The sequence below is a fragment of the Salvelinus fontinalis genome, chromosome 19 (assembly GCF_029448725.1).
Source record: "Salvelinus fontinalis isolate EN_2023a chromosome 19, ASM2944872v1, whole genome shotgun sequence".
In the NCBI taxonomy this organism is placed as follows: Eukaryota; Metazoa; Chordata; class Actinopteri; order Salmoniformes; family Salmonidae; genus Salvelinus; species Salvelinus fontinalis.
The window spans coordinates 33,437,490-33,462,841 of record NC_074683.1 but is presented as its reverse complement, the minus strand read 5'-3'; the positions used below and the strand labels follow the sequence as shown (position 1 = coordinate 33,462,841).

The following is a 25,352-nucleotide window of genomic DNA, read 5'->3' as shown; positions in this document are numbered from 1 at the left end:
CTCGTAGCTGATGTAAGCAAGATCCTTTAAACAGGTCAACATTCACAAGGCCCTGGGGCCAGACGGATTACCAGGGCGTGTATTCAGAGCATGCACAAACCAACTGGCAAGTGTCTTCACTGGCATTTTCAACCTTTCCAGAGTCTGTAATACCCACATGTTTCAAGCAGACCACCATAGTCCCTGTTCCCAAGAATGTGAAGGTAACCTCAGTGTTCAAAACCGTAGTGCCCACAAAGCTCATCACTAAGCTAAGGACCCTGGGACTTAACACATCCCTCTGCAACTGAATCCTGGACTTCGTGACGGTCCACCCCCAGGTGGTAAGGCTAGGCAACAACACATCTGCCACGCTGATCCTCAACACCGGTTCCCCTCAGGGGTGCGTGCTTAGTCCCCTCCTGTACTCCCTGTTCACCCACGACTGCGTGGTCAAGCACGACACCAACACCATCATTAAGATGACAAAACAGTGGTAGGCCTGATAGATGATGAGAGCCTATAGGGATGAGGTCTATTTCTTGAACTGCACTGTTGGTTAAGGGCTTGTAAGTAAGCTTTTCACAGTAAGGTCTATCTATACCTGTTGTATTCAACGCATGTGATAAATAAAATTAGATTTTATTCAAGAACTCATGTCTATGGTTGTGTTCCAGCTGAGCTGGGAGACTGTGACCCTGGGGAGCATGCTCTGGACATGGTGTCTGAGTTCCGCTTCATGCCAGAGCAGACGGAGGCCATGGAGCTGGCCATCTTCAACACCTGGAAGGAGTGCAGGTAAAACAATGATATCACATGTCTGAGTAACACTTTATGGGATCACCATTGATAGATCATTTACAAGGTAACGTTTTAATGAAAGCTAGTGTAAAGTGTTACCAATGTCTAGAGGTTATATTGCCCATCTTATACAGCCTTTATGTTACAATGGTTACAGCCAGGCGTTACAGCCAGGCGTTACAGCCAGGCGTTACAGCCAGGCGTTACAGCCAGGCGTTACAGCCAGGCGTTACAGCCAGGCGTTACAGCCAGGCGTTACAGCCAGGCGTTACAGCCAGGCGTTACAGCCAGGCGTTACAGCCAGGCGTTTGGGTGCCAGTAGTTGGTTAATCACCTACCTAGTTAAACGCTCCTTGGATTACCTGCTGTATGCTCCCCATGGGCTTTAGGATACCTATATTATTTGATCACCCTTGATGTACTCAAGCTGGGGGTGTTCCCAGGCCGGGTTAAGTACAGTTATTTTTAGAACTTGATTTAAAGCATGTGTCGGTGTGGACCGGGGTTGACCAGAGGTTACGTTGACTCATGTACTACAGAGGATCAATATTGTCATTGTCTGTGTTTTAACCCTGGCCACATGCATGGGCTTCCTGTGTTGTATGACTTCCTCATGGGTGAGATTTTAATGTCACCTTTTTAAGATTTAGAATCATCAGTCGGGGTTCATCTCAAGAGTCAGCATTCTTTGTATGTGACCTTGTCTCTCTCTCACACACACACACACACACACACACACACACACACACACACACACATGCATACATAGAGACACATATCACACACATACACATGCATACATACAGAGACACACACACACACCCCATCTCCTGTTCATACCTGTATTTTCTCCCTCTGCTCCGTCCCAGGGGCCAGATGCCGTCGCAGGCAGAGATTAACTACCTGAACAAGGCCAAGTGGCTGGAGATGTATGGGGTGGACATGCACATGGTCAAGGTGAGGAGAACAGAACGTGCTGTACTGGTCCTGTGTCTCACGTGGTAGAGCATGGCACTTTCAACGCCAGGGTTGTGGGTTTGATTCCCACGGGGGACCAGTATGAAAATGTATATACTTACTACTGTTATTCGTACTGGATAAGAGCGTCTGCTAAATGACGTGAATGTAAAAGGGAAACGCAGAGAGCTAGTGACGATTTTAAGGACGATGACAAACATTAACAGGAACACTGCGCTGAATGGGTGTGTCTGGCCTTTCTAGGGAGTTTTTCCTAGCCACCGTGCTTCTACACCTGCATTGCTTGCTGTTTGGTGTTTAAGGCTGGGTTTCTGTACAGCACTTCGAAATATCAGCTGATGTACGAAGGGCTATATCAAATAAACTTGATTTGATTTGTGTCCTCTTTTCCTTCCAGGCTCGAGATGGTAATGAGTACCAGTTAGGACTGACTCCCACTGGAGTGCTGGTGTTTGAGGGAGAGACCAAGATAGGCCTGTTCTTCTGGTAAGAACACATTTAAGCTCCCAACTCTGCTGCTGCGCTCACTTTCCAATGGACAAAGCCCTGTGTCAATAGATAGTAAGGCACATCCTTGTTTTTAACAGAACAACTGGAAAACACCTTCCACCCGTTGCATCTGAAACACCTGTGTGTGTGTGTGTCTCCCAGGCCCAAGATCACCCGTCTAGACTTTAAGAAGAGCAAGCTGACCCTGGTGGTGGTGGAGGAGGATGGAGAAGAGGCTCAGGAGACAGAAGAGGTAATTAACCAACCCTACTCTACACTGGGGAAGCCATGGTCCCTTCTCTGACACACACACACACACACACACACACACACACACACACACACACACACACACACACACACACATTGGGGTAGCCATGGTCCCTACTCTGACACACACACACACACACACATACACACACACTGGGGAAGCCATGGTCCCTTCTCTGACACACACACACACACACACACACTGGGGTAGCCATGGTCCCTACTTGTAAGTGAGTGAGCCGAAGACAATCAGAAATCGGCTCAATGTAATTGAAGAATCCATAGAATCTAACCACTTCAGGAAAAATTGGAAAACGCTAAACAAACAACAACACAGTTATCTTTTTTGGCCCTATAACCAAGAACAAACAGTGAAAACATAGACATGATCAAATACAAATCTTAGAATCAACTATTAAGGACTATAAGAACCCACTGGATTCACAAATTACATTGAATGAACTACAGGACAAAATACAAACCCTCCAAACCAAACATGAAATTATGAAATATACAGACAACAAATTCCAATTGGATATACTTACTCTTTAACATCATCCTTAGCTCTGGCATCTTCCCCAATATTTGGAACCAAGGACTGATCACCCAAATCCACAAAAGAGGAGACAAATTTGACCCCAATAACTACCGTGGGATATGCATCAACAGCAACCTTGGGAAAATACTCTGCATTATCATTAACAGCAGACTCGTACATTTCCTCAATGAAAACAATGTACTGATCAAATGTCAAATTGGCTTTTTACCAAATTACCATACATCAGAGCATGTATTCACCCTGCACACCCTAATGGACAAACAAACAAACCAAAGGCGAAGTCTGCTCATGCTTTGTTGATTTAAAAAAAAACTTCGACTCAATTTGGCATGAGGGTCTCCTATACAAATTGATGGAAAGTGGTGTTTGGGGAAAAAACATACAACATGATTAAATCCATGTACACAAACAAGTGTGCGGTTCAAATTGGCATACACACATTTCTTTACACAGGCCGTGGGGCAATGCAGCTTAAGCCCCACCCTCTTCAACAAATTGGCGAGGGCACTAGAACAGTATGCAGCACGCGGCTTCACACTACTAGAATCTGACGCCAAATGTCTACTGTTTGCTGATGATCTGGTGCTTCTGTCACCAACCAAGGAGGGCTTACAGCAGCACCTAGATCTTCGGCACAGATTCTGTCAGACCTGGGCCCTGACAGTCAATCTCAGTAAGACAAAAATAATGGTATTCCAAAAAAGGTCCTGTCGCCAGTACCATGAATACAAATTCCATCTAGTCACTGTTGCCCTAGAGCGCACACAAATGGTACGTACCTCGGCCTAAACATCAGCACCACAGGTAACTTCCACAAAGCTCTGAACGAGCTGAGAGACAAGACAAGAAGCGCATTCTATGCCATCAAAAGGAACATAAAATTCGAACAACAAAAAAATACGTGAATCAGTTATCGAACCCATTGCACTTCATGGTTGTGAGGTCTGGGGAAAACACCCAATTGATTGAGACTCTATGCAGAATTCTGCAAAAATATCCCCCGTGTACAACGTAAAACACCAAATAATGCATGCAGAGCAGAATTAGGCCGATAATCATCAAAATCCAGGAAAGACGTTAAATTCTACAACCACCTAAAAGGATATGCACACTGCCCACAAAATTAGGTGGAAACTGAGCTGCACTTCCTAACCTCCTGCCAAATGTATGACCATATTAGAGAGACATATTTCCCTCAGATTGCACAGACCCACAAAGAATTTGAAAACAAACCCAATTTTGATAAAACTCATCTACTGGGTGAAATGCCACACAGCAGCAAGATTTGTGACCTGTTGCCACAAAAAAAGGGCAGGTGGGGAGGAAGGGAGACTGGGGAGGAAGGGAGACTGGGCAGGGATGGAGACTGGGGAGGAAGGGAGACTGGGCAGGAAGGGAGACTGGGGAGGAAGGGAGACTGGGGAGGAAGGGAGACTGGGGAGGAAGGGAGACTGGGGAGGAAGGGAGACTGGGGGAGGAAGGGAGACTGGGGGAGGAAGGGAGACTGGGGGAGGAAGGGAGACTGGGGGAGGGAGGGAGACTGGGGGAGGGAGGGAGACTGGGGGAGGGAGGGAGACTGGGGGAGGGAGGGAGACTGGGGGAGGGAGGGAGACTGGGGAGGGAGGGAGACTGGGGAGGGAGGGAGACTGGGCAGGGAGGGAGACTGGGCAGGGAGGGAGACTGGGCAGGGAGGGAGACTGGGCAGGGAGGGAGACTGGGCAGGGAGGGAGACTGGGCAGGGAGGGAGACTGGGCAGGGAGGGAGACTGGGCAGGGAGGGAGACTGGGCAGGGAGGGTGACTGGGTGGGCAGGCAGGGAGGGTGACTGGGTGGGCAGGCAGGGAGGGTGACTGGGTGGGCAGGGAGGGAGGGTGACTGGGTGGGCAGGGAGGGAGGGTGACTGGGTGGGCAGGCAGGGAGGGTGACTGGGTGGGCAGGGAGGGAGGGTGACTGGGTGGGCAGGGAGGGAGGGTGACTGGGTGGGCAGGGAGGGAGGGTGACTGGGTGGGCAGGGAGGGAGGGTGACTGGGTGGGCAGGGAGGGAGGGAGACTGGGCAGGGAGGGAGGAAGGAAGGGAGACCAGACATATAGTTGTGTAATGGGACAGAGTAGACCAGGGATTGGCAACAGGAATTATGTTAAGAATGAGTTTAATTTAGGACGTCTGTTAAGTATTCCCACAAAATAAATCAAATAGACTCTATTGTGTCTCAATGTAATCGAGGTATATCATTTATTTTTCAAATACAATCTCTTTTTGGGCTTAGTTGTGGTCAATTTGCAGTGTACAAATTATTCTCATTTTCCGGCCCCCCCACCATTCGCTCAAACTAAAATTGGCCTGCAGCTGAACCTAGTTGCCTAACCCCTGGAGTAGACTAATTAAAGTCATGATTTATGAAGCTACTCTGGACTGTTGCTCAGCCAGTCTGACAGGTGACCACTTGGAATGTGGACTATGTTGCACCATCGGAATGTGGCCAGGGTCTTGACTTTGGGACATTTTACTAATCGTGTGTGTGTGGGGGGGGTATGTGTGTATATGGGGGGTCTGTGTGTGCACACTCAAAGGTATTCTGGTTGTCCTCTCCTGGTGTCTTTGTTGAAGTCTTAATCCTGCCTAGGGTTGAAATCCCGGTTGGTTGTTCCCGGAATAGGGGAGAATAAGCAGGAAATCTGGAATCCTCAAACCAGCATTTCTGAAAAACCCAGGGAATTTATTGGAAGTTCCCCGAATTCTTCTACTCTAATCCTACATGTGAATGTGTGGTGTTCTCTTTGTATCTCTGTACTGTGCTCTTGTGTCCGAATTAATTAAGCACTGTTAGCCGAGCACTGGACAGACTGATTGTAGTGTACTGAGCAGGCTGTCTAGCAGCAGGACAGAGCACTGCTGAGAAAATCGCTACGCTGGCATAACCGAATAGGACACGAGAAGGGATTTAATTTGCCTCATCGAGGTCTGATGGTAAATTGCAATAATGAGCAAGTTGATGAAATGAAGCAGTCAATTCTCGTGCGCGGACGCGCTCTGTCTGTGCTTGGCTATAATTTGAGCTAGGAAACTGGGGTATAGGATTGTTGTACACTACCGGTCAAAAGTTTTAGAACACCTGCTCATTCAAATGTTTTTCTTTATTTTTCCTGTTTTCTACATTGTAGAATAATAGTGAAGACATCAAAACTATAAAATAACACATTTGGAATCATGTTGTAACCAAAAAAGTGTTAAACAAATCAAAATATATTTGAGATTATTCAAATAGCCACCCTTTGCCTTGACAGCTTTGCACACTCTTGGCATTCTCTCAACCACCTTCACCTGGAATGCTTTTCCAACAGTCTTGAAGGAGTTCCCACATATGCTGAGCACTTGTTGGCTGCTTTTCCTTCACTTTGCGGTTCAACTTATCCCAAACCATCTAGTAAAAAGAAAAACCCTTGAATGAGTAGGGGTTCTAAAACTTTTGACTGGAAGTGTATATTTTCATCTGAATTTTAAGAGAAATATACACTAACCTCCTTCCTAATATTGAGTTACACCCTCCCTTTTGCCCTCAGAATAGCCTCAATTTGTTGGGTAATGGACTCTACAAGGTGTCGAAAGCTGACTCCAATGCTTCCCACAGTTGTGTCAAGTTGGCTAGATGTTCTTTGAGTGGTGGACCATTCTTGAAACATTCGGGGAACTGTTGAGCATGAAAAATTCAGCAGCGTTGCAGTTCTTGACACATTGGTGCGCCTGGCACCCCGTTCAAAAGCACTTAAATCCTTTGTCTTGCCCATTCTCCTTCTGAATGGCACACATACACAATCCATGTCTCAAGGCTTAAAAATCCTTCTTTAATCTGCCTCCTCCCCTTCATCTACACTGACTGGTTGAAGTGGCTTTAACAAGTGACATCAATAAGGGATCATAGCTTTCACCTAGATTCACCTGGTCAGTCTGTGTCATGGGACAAGCAGGTGTTCCTAATGTTTCGTACACTCAGTATATTACATTGTACTAAGTCTTAACTGGTTTAATTAGCATGTCTCTGGATCCATAATAACCTATTAGATCATGTCTCTGGTCTAGTTTCTAGAGCCCAGGACCCAAAGCCCCAAAAACGTCCTAACCACTTTTTAGTCATTGTACTGTTTCATGTATACGTGTTCCCTCTCTGTCCCCTGTTCTTTATAATACAGGGGATGTTCTTGTCTGTCTCTCTCCGTCTCAGGGTAAAGAGCAGCAGCACACGTTTGTGTTCCGTATGGACCACCCCAAGGCCTGTAAGCACCTGTGGAAGTGTGCTGTGGAACACCATGCTTTCTTCCGGCTCCGCGGCCCGGTCCAGAAGGGCTCAGCGCGCTCCGGGTTCATCCGCATGGGGTCACGCTTCCGCTACAGGTAGCTATTGAGCAGCATGTGTACACTACACACTGCAGTATACTACCATCTGCATATTACTCCTCACCAACCATGTCAGTCTGATATGGTTGATGACAGTACTGCTACACTTAACACTCATTATTCACTCCACTCTGCACAAGTCTCTACACAATGCCCCTATACAATTCAATCCCCAGTTCATTATTGTAAAACTCAAAAAATGTGCACATTAGACAAATCCACAGATTATAATTTTAATAGGATTTAACTGACCATGGGCTCACATTCAGCTAACTGTGCCTAATGAAACTCGTTACAACTTTCAACTTGTCCCGTTGTGTAAAAATAGCTTGTCTTGCTGCAGTGTAAACAACAGACTGCTAAAACAGCAGCTTCATGCTCTCTTTGGGGCCTTGTTGTTTTAAGATGGCGTGTTTCTGGTTGGATGACCACAGAGTTCAGCAGGGGTCAGTCCCGTGTCACAACAGCTTGTCCAGGGGGGTTGAGCATTGAAGGCCACCCTGGGGGGTTATGAGGGGGAGCTGGGGACTGGGGGTGAAGGATGGGAGGAGATACAGAACGGTACACAGCACCCTCCACGTCTCTTTTTCCTCTGAAGTAGCCCAGCAGTGGCTACTATACTCAAGTTCTTGGCTATATTCCATAGGGCCAGGCGTGTTTCCATCCTGACCGTGTGGCGGACTAGTAAAACCTCAACCGTTACCAGAGATGAAGGAATCTCCTTGCCTTTTGTGTTTTCATGTGATCTTCTTTATATTCCAGCTGAAGTGTCTCCTCCACAAACTTGACTCCAATTACCCCCCTCTTGTTCTCCTTGAAACTACCACATTTGCATATTTTCCAAGGCTTGTCTGTTTGAATACAAGCTTTCCCTTCAGCCCAGATCTAGCTAAGGATTTTCTATATGTTCAAGTCATTTGCAAAACGGTTTCCCAGTGTTGCTCCTGAGCCCCAACAAAAGTTCCAGTCAGTATGTGAATCAGTCCTGGTGGTCTGATTGCCAGGGAGGCTCTCCCTCTCCCTGCCTGCCTGTGTTCAGGCTTCACTGGGCAGACTCACTGCCTGATTGTCCCCTGCCTGGTGGTGGGTTGTTTGGTTTCGCTCTCATTCCCCCTCCTTCCTGTCTGTTGTTCTGGGTTGTATTCAGGAACGAAACAGAATCAAACAGGCCCGAAATGGGGGGGGGGGCCTACCTTGTCCAATAGGAAATGCTTGTTTTCGTTTCCCGTAAGCAAACTGTTTTTCTACATTGTACGCTAATGAATATTACCCTGTTGTCCTCAGTGGGAAGACTGAGTACCAGACCACCAAGGGCAACAAAGCCAGGAGGTCAGCATCGTTTGAGAGGAGGCCCAGCCGCCGTTACTCCAGGAGGACCATGATGAACCGGGGTGCGTTCACTGTACACACACACACACACACACACACACTGTTTAATATACTCCTTATACATCATAATGACTCATGTTCTGTCTCTTATTTCCCAGGAGCCAACAAACTCCAGGAGTAAGTACACCCCCCCCCCCCCAAAGTAACTAATAGATAAATATTTGAACATGTTTTTTAAAGGGAATGTTTTGTTACTAAATGTTTGGGATGGGCACTGATCAGTGATTGACTAATCTCAAGCTGTTGATGTATACATATCTGTTTCCTGTTGTAAGACTCATCTCAGTATGATAACCGTGACATACACACACACACAGAGAGAGAGAGAGAGACAGACACTATTTTCTTTGCATTGTTGGGAACGGGCTGGTAAGTAAGCATTTCACGGTAAAGTCTACACGTGTTGTTTTCAGCGCATGTGAAAAATCAAATGTGATCTGATAATTGACTAGATTAATATCAGAGGCCCTCACACAGTCTGTAGTATCCTCTGGTTTGTATCCTCCTCCAGGCTTGCCTTTATCTCTTCTGTGTGCTGGGAGAGGAGCACACTGGTTATCACACACAGTTCTCTGTCCACGCTGTGCTGTCTGCTGCAAGAAGTTCTAGATCTCTCTCTCTCTGTGTGTGTGTGCGCGCACTACTCTGCTCTTTCAGCCGGTGACCTTTTTACATCACAGCAGCAATAAAGCGTTGTGAATGAGTAATGTTAAATGTCACGGAGAGAAGGCTTAATTATAAAACAGTCAGCCTGACGTCCCCTTCTTACCATTCGTCATGCTCACTGAATCATAATGGTTAAATCATGTGTGTGGATTACTTAGGTAGTTAGCAGTGATGTCATCATGACTGTGGGAGTGATGATGCTCACTTCACGTGCATCGCCGTAGCGATGAGCGATTAATCAAAGGCATGGACATGAGTCCTCCATGGCAGCCTTGACATGGCAGCCATGTCTTCTGTGAAAAACAAGGGTGGAATGTCATTTGCTTCAGGGTTACATCAACATAAGATCAAAAGGCTGAAAGGTCAAAGGTAAAAAAAATATATATATATGTATGTCCGTTGAGTTCTCTCTCCTCTCTTTACCAGTCACAACAACGGAATGAGCCCCAACAAAGATGCCAAGGTATGTTGCTCTGCGGTCCTTGAACCCTACTGACTCTAGTGACAGTTTCCCAGGCACATATTAAGCCTGGTCTTGGACTAGGAAGCACTTTCTATGGAGAATCTCAATTCAACATGCTTTTTTATTTCAGGACTTGGAAGAATCTGTGTTAGGGGTGGGCACAGTTATTTTAATATTCAAATAGCCGAACGGACCTAACCTGTCTGTTACCCCCAGCCACTCCACATCAGACCTAACCCCTGTCTCTCCCCCAGACCCTCCATCAGACCTAACCCCTGTCTCTCCCCCAGCCCCTCCACATCAGACCTAACCCCTGTCTCTCCCCCAGCCCCTCCACATCAGACCTAACCCCTGTCTCTCCCCCAGCCCCTCCACATCAGACCTAACCCCTGTCTCTCCCCCAGCCCCTCCACATCAGACCTAACCCCTGTCTCTCCCCCAGCCCCTCCACATCAGACCTAACCCCTGTCTCTCCCCCAGCCCCTCCACATCAGACCTAACCCCTGTCCCTCTGTTTCCCCCAGCACCTCCACATCAGACCTAACCCCTGTCCCTCTGTTTCCCCCAGCACCTCCACATCAGAAGCCCCTGGTCCCTGCCCGTGGTCAGCCCTGTATCCTCAGTCTGCACCAGCAGACCTATGAAAATCGAAACCCTCCCAAGAAGTCCTGGCGGTGGCCAATCGGAGAAGAGGAGGTGAGGCGCTCTCTGTTCAAATGTCTTAAGATCATTAAGCTGCCTAATCTGTTCATCCTGCTGGCAGTGGGTACTGGGTGGCACTGGTCGGTGGGTGGCACTGAGTGGTGGCCACAGAGCTGTCATTGGGCAGTGGGTACTGGGTGGCGGTGGGTGGCACTGAGTGGTGGCCACAGAGCTGTCATTGGGCAGTGGGTACTGGGTGGCGGTGGGTGGCACTGAGTGGTGGCCACAGAGCTGTCATTGGGCAGTGGGTACTGGGTGGCGGTGGGTGGCACTGAGTGGTGGCCACAGAGCTGTCATTGGGCAGTGGGTGGCGGTGGGTGGCACTGAGTGGTGGCCACAGAGATGTCATTGGGCAGTGGGTACTGGGTAGAGGACACAGAGTTGTCATTGGGCAGTGGGTACTGGGTAGAGGACACAGAGCTGTCATTGGGCAATGGGTACTGGGTGGCGGACACAGAGCTGTCATTGGGCAGTGGGTACTGGGTAGAGGACACACAGGCAGCATCCCAAATCACACCCTATTTCTTATGTAGTGCATTACTTTTCATCAGAGCAGTGGGCTATGGAGGGAATAAGGTGTCATTGTGGACGCGCGTAGTGGCTCTGCCTAGTGCCTGCTCTGCGACAGCTAGTGACCAAACAGATGGGGAGACACTTAAATGTGCCTCTCGCATTTAACCCAACCCCTCTGAATCAGAGTGGTGCGGGGGGCTGCCTTAATCGACATTCACGTCTTCGGCACCCGAGGAATAGTGGGTTAACTGCCTTGCTCAGGGGCAGAATGACAGATTTTTACCTTGTCAACTCGGGGATTCGATCCTTCAACTTTTTGGTTACTGGCCCAACCTTCTAACCACTAGGCCCCCTGGGTCGTGTTCATTAAGCACCAAACTGAATAAATTAGACAAACAGTGGTGGGATTAACTGGACTTGTTAAATAAGAAACACATTTTTGTTTTCCGTTGCAAAATGTTTTGAAGCGTTTTCCATGGCGTGCCCTAGTGAACATGACCCTGGCTACATTACGCTCACCCTGGAGCTCTCAGGTGGTGGTGGTTTGGTGTGTGTGTAGAGGTACACTGAGTGACTAGAATGTGAAGGGGATCTGGGGGGTGGTGGTACATGTTTGACAGTGTGTTACGACACTGAGTAGACAGATAGTGGTTGTAGTGCAGCTACTACTGCGTTGGTGGTGGCCATGGCCCCCGCTGGGGTGGAAACAACAAACTCTTTTCTAGGAAATACCCCATCCTTCTCTTCAGCCCCCTTTCTCTTCTCTCCTAAAACTTGATCCCCAGAGGATGACTCTGCAATGAAGGCTGTCTGCCTTTAGAATTCCTGACATATTAAAAATAAATGGTTTCCTGTATTTGGTTGACCTTGAAGCTGTGCTCTTTTAAGATAAATCCCCATTTCTAAGCTCTACCTTTTTGTTCTAGTATGATGTACTGAGACCAAACAGGCCTTTTCATAAGGCAAGGTATGTACCCTCCAAGTTACCTGGAGTTCTGCTTCAACCAATTAAGTTATCTTGGTCCTGCTGGGGACTGCGATTCAGGGCTGGGTCCTGTGATTCAGGGCTGGGGACTGCCTCCTCGGGTAAACAAATCATCTTCATCCATGGTAATGGTTGCTCTGCATTGATCCTCCTTCAATACCAACCCAAATACTCAGGTGACCCTTGGCCTCTGTCCCGTTTTCACGACCACCACTTGTTGTGATCTACTAATGCTACTGTATCCTCTCTCTTTGTTAAATCCTTTTCCCTTATAATCTCAGCCAGGTACTGAGCCAATATCTACCATTTGAGTCCTTATTTCACTTCTCGTCTCCCTCCCTAGCCATATGAGGAAGAGTAATGAAAAACAAACTTGATTATAATGGTAATGCAGTACTGGAGGCTAGTTGTTTGATTTGATTAAAGCAGCCACTGAGGATAGATCAAAATGTCAGCCCACAGCCTATAAACGCTTAAATCACACTTGGTGCATATTTCATGGCACTGAGTGAACAAGCTTGAAGGTCTTTGCCAGCTGGCGGTTACGATTTAATGAAAGTTTACTTTAGGCCAGGAGATCTCTTCAGAGCCACTTCACACAGGCCAGGGAAGAGATTGTCACGTTGTCATGCGATCAGGTGGTGGAACTGAAGATAATGGCACACCATCCTCCCTGGATCTAGGCCTATTCCCCATCAGTGGTGTAGTAGAGGGTTATATGCAGGTACAGTTGAAGTCAGAAGTTTACATACACTTATGTTGGAGTCATTAAAACTCATTTTTCAACCACTTCACAAATTTCTTGTTAACAAACTATCGTTTTGGCAAGTCGGTTAGGACATCTACTTTGTGCATGACACAAGTAATTTTTCCAACAATTGTTTACAGACAGATTATTTCACTTATAATTATAGTTATAGTTTGGCAAGTCGGTTATGACATCTACTTTGGCAATGACAAGTAAGTTTTTCAACAATTGTTTACATACAGATTATTTCACTATATCAAAATTCAAGTGGGTCAGAGGTTTACATACACTAAGTTGACTGTGCCTTTAAACAGCTTGGAAAATTCCAGAGAAAGATATGGCTTTAGAAGCTTCTGATAGGCTAATTGACATCATTTGAGTCAGTTGGAGCTGTACCTGTGGATGTATTTCAAGGCCTACCTTCCAACTCAGTGCCTCTTTGCTTGACATCATGGGAAAATCAAAAAAGTCTGGTCCATCCTTGGGAGCAATTTCCAAACACCTAGAGGTACCACGTTCATCTGTACAAACAATAATACGTAAGTATAAACACCATGGGACCACGCAGCCGTCATACCGCTCAGGAAGGAGACGCTTTCTGTCTCCTAGAGATGAATGTACTTTGGTGAGAAAAGTGCAAATCAATCCCAGAACAACAGCAAAGGACCTTGTAAAGATACTGGAGGAAACGGGTACAAAAGTATCTATATCCACAGTAAAACGAGTCCTATATCGACCTAATCAGAAAGGCCTCTCAGCAAGGAAGAAGCCACTGCTCCAAACCGCCATAGAAAAGCCAAACTACAGTTTGGAGAAATGTCCTCTGGTCTGATGAAACAAAAATAGAACTGTTTGGCCATAATGACCATTGTTATGTTTGGAGGAAAAAGGGGGGCGCTTGCAAGCTGAAGAACACCATCCCAACCGTGAAGCGTGGGGGGGGGGGGGGGCAATGCAAATAGTCTGGGTAGCCATTTTACTAGATCTTCATCAGTCTTATGTCTTGGGGGTAGAAGCTGTTTAGAAGCCTCTTGGAAGGGTGTTCCTAATGTTTTGTACACAGTGTAGCTTTCACTCACCGTGCGTTAATAGCAGCTGTGACCATAGCACAGTGTTAAGTGGGGAATTCACATGAATAAATGAGGCACGGATTTGGCTGAAGTTCTGGAGTAACACTGCTCCTAATCCTGTGGATCTGACTGCGACACAGGCCAGAGCAGAGACTTTAAGGACCAGTATTATGACTGTGTTTATACTGATAGGAGGCTGATGTCGGACTCACTGAATAGTTTTTCAGGGGGTTTTGGTTTTGTTCTTTCCTGTAATTTGATAATCTCTTGCATTGATTCATGTTGAGATCAGATTATTTGTTTGTGCAGTTACTGGCAATGAACTAGACCTGCTAGACACATTCCTTAGGCTCTTTGCTGACTGCTTAGCTTTCCTGGCTGTACGTCATTGGTTCCGTTTTCAGTTGTTGAGGATTAACGATGCAGGTGAAGGCCAGTGTTCACTTTCAAGCCCTAAGAAATCGGCTTTTACAGAAACATAGGAGTCGTGTTAAATTGGTCTTTAGGTTGCACCCCTCTCCACCCCAACCCGGGGAGGATTCTGCATGCTAACCTCTTCTTCTCCTCTTCTCCCGTCTCCCTCAGTTTACCCTCATTAACCTCCACCAAAAACACTCCCAATCACTCCAGTTACCAATCATCTGCCTGCCTTCCCACTAACCTAACCAATGCATGACAACAACAAGCACATTTATAGCTAGCTTTAAAAAAATAAAAATGTTTCATTGATGTTAAGTTGTCCTCCATGTCTGTCTGATGTGTAATGTTATCTTCCTGTTACCTCCTCTTTGACCTCAGTTTCACACTCATCTATACACACCTCATCATCCACCTTCTATAGAAGTACTGTGAACATCAATATTAAGATTTCTGATTAGTACACCACTAGCATGCCTTTCTTAGCGGTCTTTGAAGAGAGGTTAGCCTAGTTGTACGGGTATAGAGTTGCCTGCTTCTTCATCGAGTTGCAAAGCGAGATATATTACTGGAAACTTTCTAAGTTTACCAGTAAACTACCAGATTTTTGGTCAATTTCAAGGACAGAAACTCATGGACAATATAGACACAGATGTAAATACTGTATACTCTATAAATGACCCAAGATACTATAGATTGCCATAGAGTACCTGTTAATTACAAAAATTACAGAAGATTCGATTAACTTTGGTAAATAAATGGTAGCTATGCAATCCCCTAGGCATGCATACGTATGAGAAACACTCTCCACTCACATTGAGTTTGTGAAACGGTCAACATTGGAAGAGATGTTTCCTATCTGCCTAATCTCAGCTAACCCTGAACTAAAGTTTCAAGTAATTGGTCATCTGCTCGATTTAAGTTCTTGGTCCATACATGTTAGGAGAAGATCTCAAGAAATACTAGATGAGCAGAACTGGAACGAGGTACTCCACCAATGTCCCCTTCCGAAATTCAAAAGATGCTAACACCTGCGAAATTGTGATTTGTCCAAATAACCAGTGATGGGAAAACCCCTAAATACTGATGCTCTTATCATACACATCCCATTCAGTCCCGACAGATTATCTCACTTTCCACGAAAGATTACGGTCTGCCGATTTAATCTGTGATTTGAAATGCGGTGCTTCAAGTCCACTGATGTAGTTCTATTAGTCAACCAGACTCTAAAGAATGTCACGACTATTCATGTCTCTTTGAGATCCTAATGCAGTGATGTCACAACATCTTACTGTATGTAGTGAATTATTTAAGGACCTTCCATCACTTACAATGCTGTTGTAATACTATCATGTAAGGGAATGCTGACTTCAGGACCTCCCGTTTACCTCTGTCTTGCACTTGGTAGGTACACTGACTTTAGTTTGCAGAAAGAATAGTCCCCCACAGCTGATTAGTCACTGAACACCTAATACAGGCAGGTCAAGACCTTCTCTGTAAATTCTGCTGTATCTCCTCTCCAGATCTGCTCTGCCACTCCCTCTCTTCCACACACTCCTCTTTTTGACTCCTTCCCCCATACCCCCTGTCTTCTCCTCTCCTCCACCCTTCCTGTCCAGGCCTCACCCTTTCACCACCCAATGCTGACCCTTCTCCTGGATGTGGGCGGACACCACTGGACCTACCCCCTGTCCCACCCGTCTCACTAGGACACTAAGCTAATCCTCAGCAAGAGACAGACCAGACAGAGCTCTGTGTGTCCCAGTGCTCAGGTGACACCACATTACCTGGACTATTCACTCTCTCTCTACTCCTGCCCATTCCTCCTCCTCCTCAACCACTGAAACTGCCATGACACCCCCCCCTTGCCCCACAGAAACTGTCTGGCAAGATGGTATTGGAGGGAGAAGCAGTAGAACAAAAACCAGTCTGTAGACAGGAACCAAGAGGAGAGAGGCAACATGAACCCACTGGACCACTGTTCTGTTCAATTATAGACAGACTGAAAGATGTCTCTGAAGAACGACTTTATATTATAGTTCCAGGGATATTAAGTATTCCTCTTGTTCTCACTTCCCCAGTTGTTTTATCGGTTATATTTCATGTTACTGCCGGCTGTCTTTGTGTATTCTCAATCATCCAATGATTTGATTCAACCCACTTTTTTATGATTGTTGATTTGAATCTGTTTTGGTACATTTTATGGATCTGCACATGTTTCAGTCTCGCCTTAATCGGTGTTAAGTTAATGCACAAACTATGAATACAGATAGAAGATGGATTCCTAACAGTGTACTTGCTGTAAACTCCTAGCTGGTTAATTTGAATGTAATCTAATAGTTCTATATTCTATATTATTTCTATATATTGACAGTACTCTTACACAGCTCTACCAATGATTTATTTATTTTAAATGAATTTCCTGTTTACATTATTAAGTCGTGTGAACAAAGGTTGTCTCAGTATTGTAATTTATTGAGACTTCTGATAATGAACAGAAATAAAGCGCCCACCTCCAGTTGGTGAGTAGGCAGTTGTTGTTTATATAGTTTCAGTGTAACGTGCACAGCACTTAGTCATTTGTATACTTATTTGTTAATTCTCTAGAGGCAACAAGTGCTGTTTGGCTGTATTATGGCCAGTGCTGTCACTAGTCCCTGAGGTGTAATTATTAGTAGCTGGCCTAAATCTTCTTTACTGTGAAGGAGGCAGGTGTCTCCTCTGTGACAACTGAAACCACTTGTATCAAAGCCTCGTAGACTGCGTTTACACAGGCAGACCAATTCTGCTATTTTGTCCAATAATTGGTCTTTTGACCAGTCACATCAGATCTTTTCACATCGGATCTTTTTCATAGCTGATCTGTTTTGCTCAAAAGACTAAATAGTGAAAAGAATATCAGAATTGGGCTGCCTGCGTAAACGCAGCCTCTCAGCCTGTAATCTCACTGCAGTCACATATGGAATGTCATTCGCTAGCTAGTACATCGCCCCCTCTCTCTACTCCCTCTATCCCCTTCCCTCCCTCTCCAACTCCCTTCTCCCACCAGTCTCCCTTTCCCTCCCAAACTGTGTGGAAAGAGTTCTCAGACCATTGTTGTTCTCCTTACATGGAGTTTGTATAGATGATGCCAATGCCATGTTACATGATGTGTGGTGTGTCACGTCTACAGGACTTGAGGCAGTAGGTGGTAATATTTCCCTCAGCTTTCACCGTGTCTTTGTCCTCAGGCTGCAGCAAAGTGTAAGCTACGCCCTGCTGGTCTCACTTCAAGGCCCTCTTTGATGTAGAGAACAAGCTACTTCCTCATTACCATACAGTTACTTGAACTAACTCGAGGCCTGATAAGGGATCTGTTGACTTACAAGTGTAATTATGGATATGGTCAGTTGATTTCAGGATTAGTCGTGCATGGTGCTGGCTCTGAGCCTCATTCATTAACTGTCACAGTGGGGTAGACTCTTCAGCCTTTCTCATCCAGTGTTCACCGGTAAGTCATACTCATGTTGTGACCCTGTCTTTCTGTACCAGGTGACTTGATCAGGGGGGGAAAACCTGGGCCCAGTAACTACCCTGGAGGTTGTTCATTTTGTTGTCAGATCAAATGCTCTAGAAAAACTCTGCAGGTATAGCAGTGTCTCCCTCCCATGCCTCTATCTGTCCTCGTGTGTGTGTGTGTCCGCAGCATGGCCCTGCCACTCGTAGCTGATCTGCTGGAGACATGCGTTAATGACGTCACCCATACACCTGTTCCCATGGCGACAGCAGGCCTGTCTGAGGAGGCGGGACTAAGCATGGCTGCCTCCGCCTCCAGCCTCACAGGGGAGGAGAAAGTCTCTCTTGCCGGTGAGTTTAAACACAGTCATGCCAAGGCTGGACTTACTGTATAACACCAGTCATGTCATATGTTTAGTAGGTAACCTTAGTAGTAGGACTTGGCTCATTAAAAGTACTCCCCTTGCAGAGGAAGTTGTTCGCTAAGGTTGTATAATGTCAAAAAGAAGCGCACTGCCTTGCAAATATTCTGCCTACCAAACACAGGATGTTTGTTATTGGAGGCTTGGTACACCAAAGACGGTCACTGGTGTTATTGAACGTGCTGAATAGAACTATGAAATGTATTCAACAGTTAAATGTTCTGTGTGCTCCACCAGGAGTGTTACTGATAGTAAAGACGTGTCCGTGTTTCTTCAACAGAGGCGGCAGCGCGGCTGAAGCAGCCGGAACTACAGAGTCTCTCGCTCCCTGTCCCTTCCAGAGCCAACCTCAACATGAACAACCAGGTCAATGCACTCAGCTGGAAGAGGGAGAGGGGGTGGCGAGAGGGGGGTAGGGAGAGCGGGAGGTAGGGGGAAGGGGGTGGAGAGAGAGACGGGGAGACGAGGGAGAGAATGAAAGGGGGATACTCTGCATGCCCAAAAGAGACATGAATACTGTGTACATACACTCAGCCACACACACACACCACCCTCTACAGGGAACACACACACACACCACCCTCTACAGGGAACACACACACACACCACCCTCTGCAGGGAACAAAGCCTGGTTAGTGTCAGTCAGACGAGCAGCGCTGTGTTGTATGGGAAGAGGCAGAGAGCTGCACGGCCCGTCTCCCTGGTGGGGCAGAGAGCTGCACGGCCCGTCTCCCTGGTGGGGCAGAGAGCTGCGCGGCCCGTCTCCCTGGTGGGGCAGAGAGCTGCACGGCCCGTCTCCCTGGTGGGGCGGAGAGCTGCGCGGCCCGTCTCCCTGGTGGGGCAGAGAGCTGCGCGGCCCGTCTCCCTGGTGGGGCAGAGAGCTGCGCGGCCCGTCTCCCTGGTGGGGCAGAGAGCTGCGCGGCCCGTCTCCCTGGTGGGGCAGAGAGCTGCGCGGCCCGTCTCCCTGGTGGGGCAGAGAGCTGCGCGGCCCGTCTCCCTGGTGGGGCAGAGAGCTGCGCGGCCCGTCTCCCTGGTGGGGCAGAGAGCTGCGCGGCCCGTCTCCCTGGTGGGGCAGAGAGCTGCGCGGCCCGTCTCCCTGGTGGGGCAGAGAGCTGCGCGGCCCGTCTCCCTGGTGGGGCAGAGAGCTGCGCGGCCCGTCTCCCTGGTGGGGCAGAGAGCTGCGCGGCCCGTCTCCCTGGTGGGGCAGAGAGCTGCGCGGCCCGTCTCCCTGGTGGGGCAGAGAGCTGCGCGGCCCGTCTCCCTGGTGGGGCAGAGAGCTGCGCGGCCCGTCTCCCTGGTGGGGCAGAGAGCTGCGCGGCCCGTCTCCCTGGTGGGGCAGAGAGCTGCGCGGCCCGTCTCCCTGGTGGGGCAGAGAGCTGCGCGGCCCGTCTCCCTGGTGGGGCAGAGAGCTGCGCGGCCCGTCTCCCTGGTGGGGCAGAGAGCTGCGCGGCCCGTCTCCCTGGTGGGGCAGAGAGCTGCGCGGCCCGTCTCCCTGGTGGGGCAGAGAGCTGCGCGGCCCGTCTCCCTGGTGGGGCAGAGAGCTGCGCGGCCCGTCTCCCTGGTGGGGCAGAGAGCTGCGCGGCCCGTCTCCCTGGTGGGGCAGAGAGCTGCGCGGCCCGTCTCCCTGGTGGGGCAGAGAGCTGCGCGGCCCGTCTCCCTGGTGGGGCAGAGAGCTGCGCGGCCCGTCTCCCTGGTGGGGCAGAGAGCTGCGCGGCCCGTCTCCCTGGTGGGGCAGAGAGCTGCGCGGCCCGTCTCCCTGGTGGGGCAGAGAGCTGCGCGGCCCGTCTCCCTGGTGGGGCAGAGAGCTGCGCGGCCCGTCTCCCTGGTGGGGCAGAGAGCTGCGCGGCCCGTCTCCCTGGTGGGGCAGAGAGCTGCGCGGCCCGTCTCCCTGGTGGGGCAGAGAGCTGCGCGGCCCGTCTCCCTGGTGGGGCAGAGAGCTGCGCGGCCCGTCTCCCTGGTGGGGCAGAGAGCTGCGCGGCCCGTCTCCCTGGTGGGGCAGAGAGCTGCGCGGCCCGTCTCCCTGGTGGGGCAGAGAGCTGCGCGGCCCGTCTCCCTGGTGGGGCAGAGAGCTGCGCGGCCCGTCTCCCTGGTGGGGCAGAGAGCTGCGCGGCCCGTCTCCCTGGTGGGGCAGAGAGCTGCGCGGCCCGTCTCCCTGGTGGGGCAGAGAGCTGCGCGGCCCGTCTCCCTGGTGGGGCAGAGAGCTGCGCGGCCCGTCTCCCTGGTGGGGCAGAGAGCTGCGCGGCCCGTCTCCCTGGTGGGGCAGAGAGCTGCGCGGCCCGTCTCCCTGGTGGGGCAGAGAGCTGCGCGGCCCGTCTCCCTGGTGGGGCAGAGAGCTGCGCGGCCCGTCTCCCTGGTGGGGCAGAGAGCTGCGCGGCCCGTCTCCCTGGTGGGGCAGAGAGCTGCGCGGCCCGTCTCCCTGGTGGGGCAGAGAGCTGCGCGGCCCGTCTCCCTGGGGAAAAAGCAAATGTGTGATGGTTCTTGATTTGATGTGTGCTGATAGGCAGGGGGTTGCCAGGAGTGTTGGTTTTAATTTCACAGGGACCCTAATTGGCTCCATATGCTGAGGAAGACAGTAGGCCACTATGACAGGCTAATGTATGGAAGCAATGGCAGACAGGGAGCGACTCAGCAGGCTGGGGCTGGGGAGAAAGGCTGGGCTGGGGAGAAAGGCTGGGGTGGGGAGCCATTGGTGGGGTGGGGAGCCATTGTAGGGGTGGGGTGGTTTTGTGTTTGTTTTTGTATCTTAAAGGAAGGTGGAGGGCAGAGATATTGTAACTACAGCCTTTACAGGAAGATACTGTAGCCTAACTCCTCCGTGTGTGTGTGTTGGTCCCCCCACAAGGAGGATGTGGTGAAACTCACAGTGAAGTGTCTGAACAGTGTGGGTAGCAGCTCTGTGCCTTCTCCACTTCGCCCCCCAGAGGACCTGAAGAGTAACATCATCAAAGCCCAGGCTGCCCTCAAGGTACTGAACACTAGCGCCACAGAGTTTTGCGATACTTCCAGCAACGCTTCGAAGCAGGTTCCACAGACCAAGACGGGTTGGGAAGTCAATGGGAGAAGTGAGAAATTCTTCCTTAGTTGTTCATTTTAGAACCGATTTACATGTTTCTGCCCATAAGCTTAGCTAGCCACCGTCGCCATGACATCGCCTACAAGCGTGATCAGGGATTTCTACTGGAGGAGCCGTTTCTGCCTATCTTCATACTGTCTGTGCTAGCACTTTGTCCATGGACACTCAGAAATCATCTTGGTGCAACATAGAAATGGTACAGGGATGCTTTGGAATCTTACATCTAGACGAGGAAGTATTATATAAGTACTGTAAACCTTTGGATAATCAGGAAGTTGGATACAGTGGCAAGTTTCTATTTGAAATACACGCAGCCTGGCATATTGATTGTATTATACCACCACTGATGTTCTGTATGTTATAGAGCTCCCTGGAGGAGCACGTTGTGATGGGGGACAAGAACAGCAATGTACAGGAAGCTGCAGCCAGGTGAGTGAGGACACTGAAAGAGTCACTACGGTTGTGTTCCTAGTCTCTACCCTTTAGTGTGCAATCTTTCGCTTCCCCTCGTGCATTCAAAGCATTGAGCATTGCATGATCACGCTTTATTGTACTGTATTTGATGACAAAGGAAACCTCAATCTTGGAATGTCACCAAGCCTCCCCTGTCTCCATCTCCCTGGAGTCACCCCAACACTCCACAGCCAGCCTAAGCCAATCACAGCCTTCCTCCAAAGCTCATTAACAGCTAGAATATTTATGATGGTTCTTGGCATAATTCTGTTATGACATCACCCCCTGAATCAACGGCTCATTCCCAGGGGCTGCCCACTTTTCTGTGGGCAGGACTCTTGGGGTTGATTGACATGAGGGATTCTTGCAGCAGCTGTAGTCAAGTTAACACAAAAGCCAAAATGTGTTACGGTGATAATTCCTCTGAAAGAAAATCCCCCCTTTTCTTTTCTTTTTTTGTTGTTAAACAAACCTAAGCACCACACCTGCATCCCTGCACACACAAGAAACAGCAGTTCATGGAACTTCGTTTTGCCCTTCTCCAGTGACCTCTTATGTTGAGCTTCAAACAGTGCACAAGATGGGGGATTGGTGTAGTGGTACAGAAGCAACAAAGGCGACTCGCATCGAAGAATCTAAATTTGCCTCAACAAACTGGATGTTTAGGCTGAGCTGAGTAGTGGAGGGTGTTGTAGATCTCTTTTACTGTCCACTCTTTTTCATTCCCAGGCTGAAGGTGCGTAGTGGCCGTATGGGCAGCAACTCCTCCCTGTCTCTAACTGGACATCCCGAGAGACAGGAGTCAAGGGACCTGCTCAAACCAACACTGCTGACCACAGCTGGGACCAGGTGAGGCTGGGAAATAAACACCTCACACTCACTGTATAGATTATGCGAAGGAGTAGGCCTGCCATTTGAAAGGGGGGGGGGGGGGTTCAATGTGTTTTTGCTTATTGCTTCTTGAAGTAAACTGTGCAGTGTTCATATGGTTTCAGTTAGAACTGGAGATAGGGTGTGTAAGATGATGTACAGTACCTTCAGAAAGTATTCACACGCCTCGACTTTTTCCACAATTTGTTTGTTACAGCCTGAATTCAAAATGTATTACATTCTGATTTTGTCACTGGCCTGCACACAATAATCAGAATGTCAAAGTGGAATTATGTTTTTTGAAATTTGTACAAATGAATTACAAATGAAAAGCTGTTATGGCAAGCCTGAATAAGTTCAGTAGTAAAAAATGTATTTAAGTTGCATGAACTGTGTACAATAATAGTGTTTAACATGATTTTTGAATGATTACACATTTCTGTACCTCACACATCTAAGATTAATTCACCTTTCAGCAGGACAATAACCTAAAAGGCCAAATCTACACTGGAGTTGCTTACCAAGACGGTGAATGTTCCGGAGTGGCCGAGTAGCAGTTTTGACTTAAATCTACTTGAAAATCTATTGCATGACCTGAAAATGGTTTTCTAGCAATGATCAACAACCAATTTGACAGAGCTTGAAGAGTTTTTTAAAAGAATAATGGGCAAATGTTGCAGAATCCAGGTGTAGAAAGCTCTTAGACTTACCCAAAAAGACTCACTGCTGTAATTGCTGCTAAAGGCGCAGTTGTTGATCAACCACAAGATGATTTTCCCACCGGTCACACTTCAGTCTGTATGGTCAATGCAGCAGATGCAGCAATATGTGAATGACAATGATGCCGCATTCCACTTTTTGCTTCTTACTGTAAATCGACAACCGTTCTATAATTACATTATCTTAATGTCTGCAAACAGCTTGGCTTTTCTTAGCAAGCTGTACCTAAAATAAATTATGTTAGCCACTAATCGCTAGTTAGATAGCTAGCTAATGAATGTACGGAGTCAGAGCAAACGTAGCTAGCTACAGCCTTATACCAGTGCCGGTGTAGGCCTAAATCAATATGTTTATGCAACAGTATCTTCTGAATCCGAGAGGAATAGGAAAATAATGAATATGTTAGCTACATGAAGTAAGAGAGAATATTTAATGTAGCCAAACATTCTAGGGTCCCACTCCCCTGGGAAACACTGACCAACACTTTGGTTCCTAACCTGTCACAATAATACCTACATAGAGATCCTATTAGTATTCTAGTGAATAGTCATATGAAAGCCTCCCTGGCTTTTTCATCTGTTGTCATTGTTATATTTCCATGATTCCAACAGTTCACCTGTGTTTTGATCTAAATCGCAAGTCAAATCCAAATTCCAATATTTGGTTAAAAATAAGGCCTCTATTTTTTTGCACATATCGTGCAGCCCTATGTCGCAGTGTGGAATGATATATTGTAAAATAAGATGGACTTTTGGTTTAAGCTCGATTGTTTTATGCTGTTCAATCAGAATGGAGAAAGCTCCATTGAAATAACTTGTAGAATGTATGTGTTGCCACCCTAGGACCATACACAACTCATAAAGCACATTTACAACTTTTATTATTCAAAAACATCAAATACTGTCATACTGTCAAAAATCATGGCATGAGGAGATATTTTGGCCATATCGCCCAGCCCTATGTGAGGCTAAGAGTGGGGCCCACCCAGGTTAGAGGGTGCCACCTGTCCAGCCATAGGGTACCACGAGGCAGCCTCATGCAGTCAGGACTACAGCTCCATCTGACACTCATTTAAGGATATATATCACTTCTTAGATTCTAGTTAACATTGTTAACAAGCGTTCTTTAGTCTACTAGGCTATAGGTTGCAGCACTCAAGACAAAAGACAGTGTTTTTACACAGCTCTCTGCTGCCATCTGGTGGATTATAGGAATCATAGATCTCTGATACCATCTGATTGAGCATGGGAATCACACTCCTGCTAATGTGATATGACTCAATTCTGCATGGATACATGTCTTTGCATATTCAGCACTTGTGAGGATTGTGTCCATTGATAATGTGTATGTTAGCCTTGCTATTGTTCAGTACTTCCTCATCAGACCCTATAGGAGTGAATTAAACTCTCGTCCCTCTGTCTTCTGTCTCGTCCTTCTTTCCTCATCAGTGTTGAGATGTTGGCTGTGGATCTCATGCAATCAGCACCTATGATGCCCCTTGAAACACTTAACGGGGGGCAACCAACAAAGGTAATCAATTAATCTGTGTTTTGCTTTTCCGGTTAATCGCGTGCATTAGAATGCAAACTACATCTGAATGCACAGAGAATTGTATGCCTTTTTGTGGGAATGTGAGAGCTGTTTGTAACATAGCCATTGGCTTGTCACTATGCAGGCCGAACCTGAGGAGCTGAAGATGCCCACCCCTCCGTCACTGCGGGCCCCACTGAGCAGTAACCTGATGGACTTCTCAGACCTAACCCCAGTAGTAAGTCTATAGACCACGTCTGCTGCCTCACGCTTCAGCTGCTGTTATCTGTTGCCTTGAGTAGTTCAAACTTACCAAAAATAAGTGTGGTTCGCTTTCAAGTTTAAACCCAATAGGCCTACTGTATGTT

General features: G+C 47.9%; 1 protein-coding gene across 5 annotated transcripts in view; it reads left to right on the top strand.

Annotated features, from left to right (window-relative positions):
* LOC129816639 (band 4.1-like protein 5) overlaps positions 1-25,352 on the top strand; it is a 50,901-nt gene that overhangs the window by 20,843 nt on the left and 4,706 nt on the right. For 2 of the 5 annotated variants that reach the window (XM_055871373.1, XM_055871371.1), the window contains exons 8-23: positions 657-777; positions 1,650-1,737; positions 2,156-2,244; positions 2,410-2,500; positions 7,296-7,465; positions 8,753-8,859; positions 8,956-8,974; positions 9,950-9,986; positions 10,555-10,682; positions 18,107-18,267; positions 18,619-18,704; positions 21,181-21,303; positions 21,776-21,840; positions 22,594-22,713; positions 24,903-24,984; positions 25,130-25,222. In XM_055871373.1, the coding sequence (XP_055727348.1) occupies positions 657-777; positions 1,650-1,737; positions 2,156-2,244; positions 2,410-2,500; positions 7,296-7,465; positions 8,753-8,859; positions 8,956-8,974; positions 9,950-9,986; positions 10,555-10,682; positions 18,107-18,267; positions 18,619-18,704; positions 21,181-21,303; positions 21,776-21,840; positions 22,594-22,713; positions 24,903-24,984; positions 25,130-25,222 (1,580 nt within the window). Of the gene's footprint in view, positions 1-656; positions 778-1,649; positions 1,738-2,155; positions 2,245-2,409; positions 2,501-7,294; positions 7,466-8,752; positions 8,860-8,955; positions 8,975-9,949; positions 9,987-10,554; positions 10,683-18,106; positions 18,268-18,618; positions 18,705-21,180; positions 21,401-21,775; positions 22,714-24,902; positions 24,985-25,129; positions 25,223-25,352 lie in introns of those variants that run through there. The other 3 variants (XM_055871372.1, XM_055871375.1, XM_055871374.1) reach the window with 3 other exon arrangements.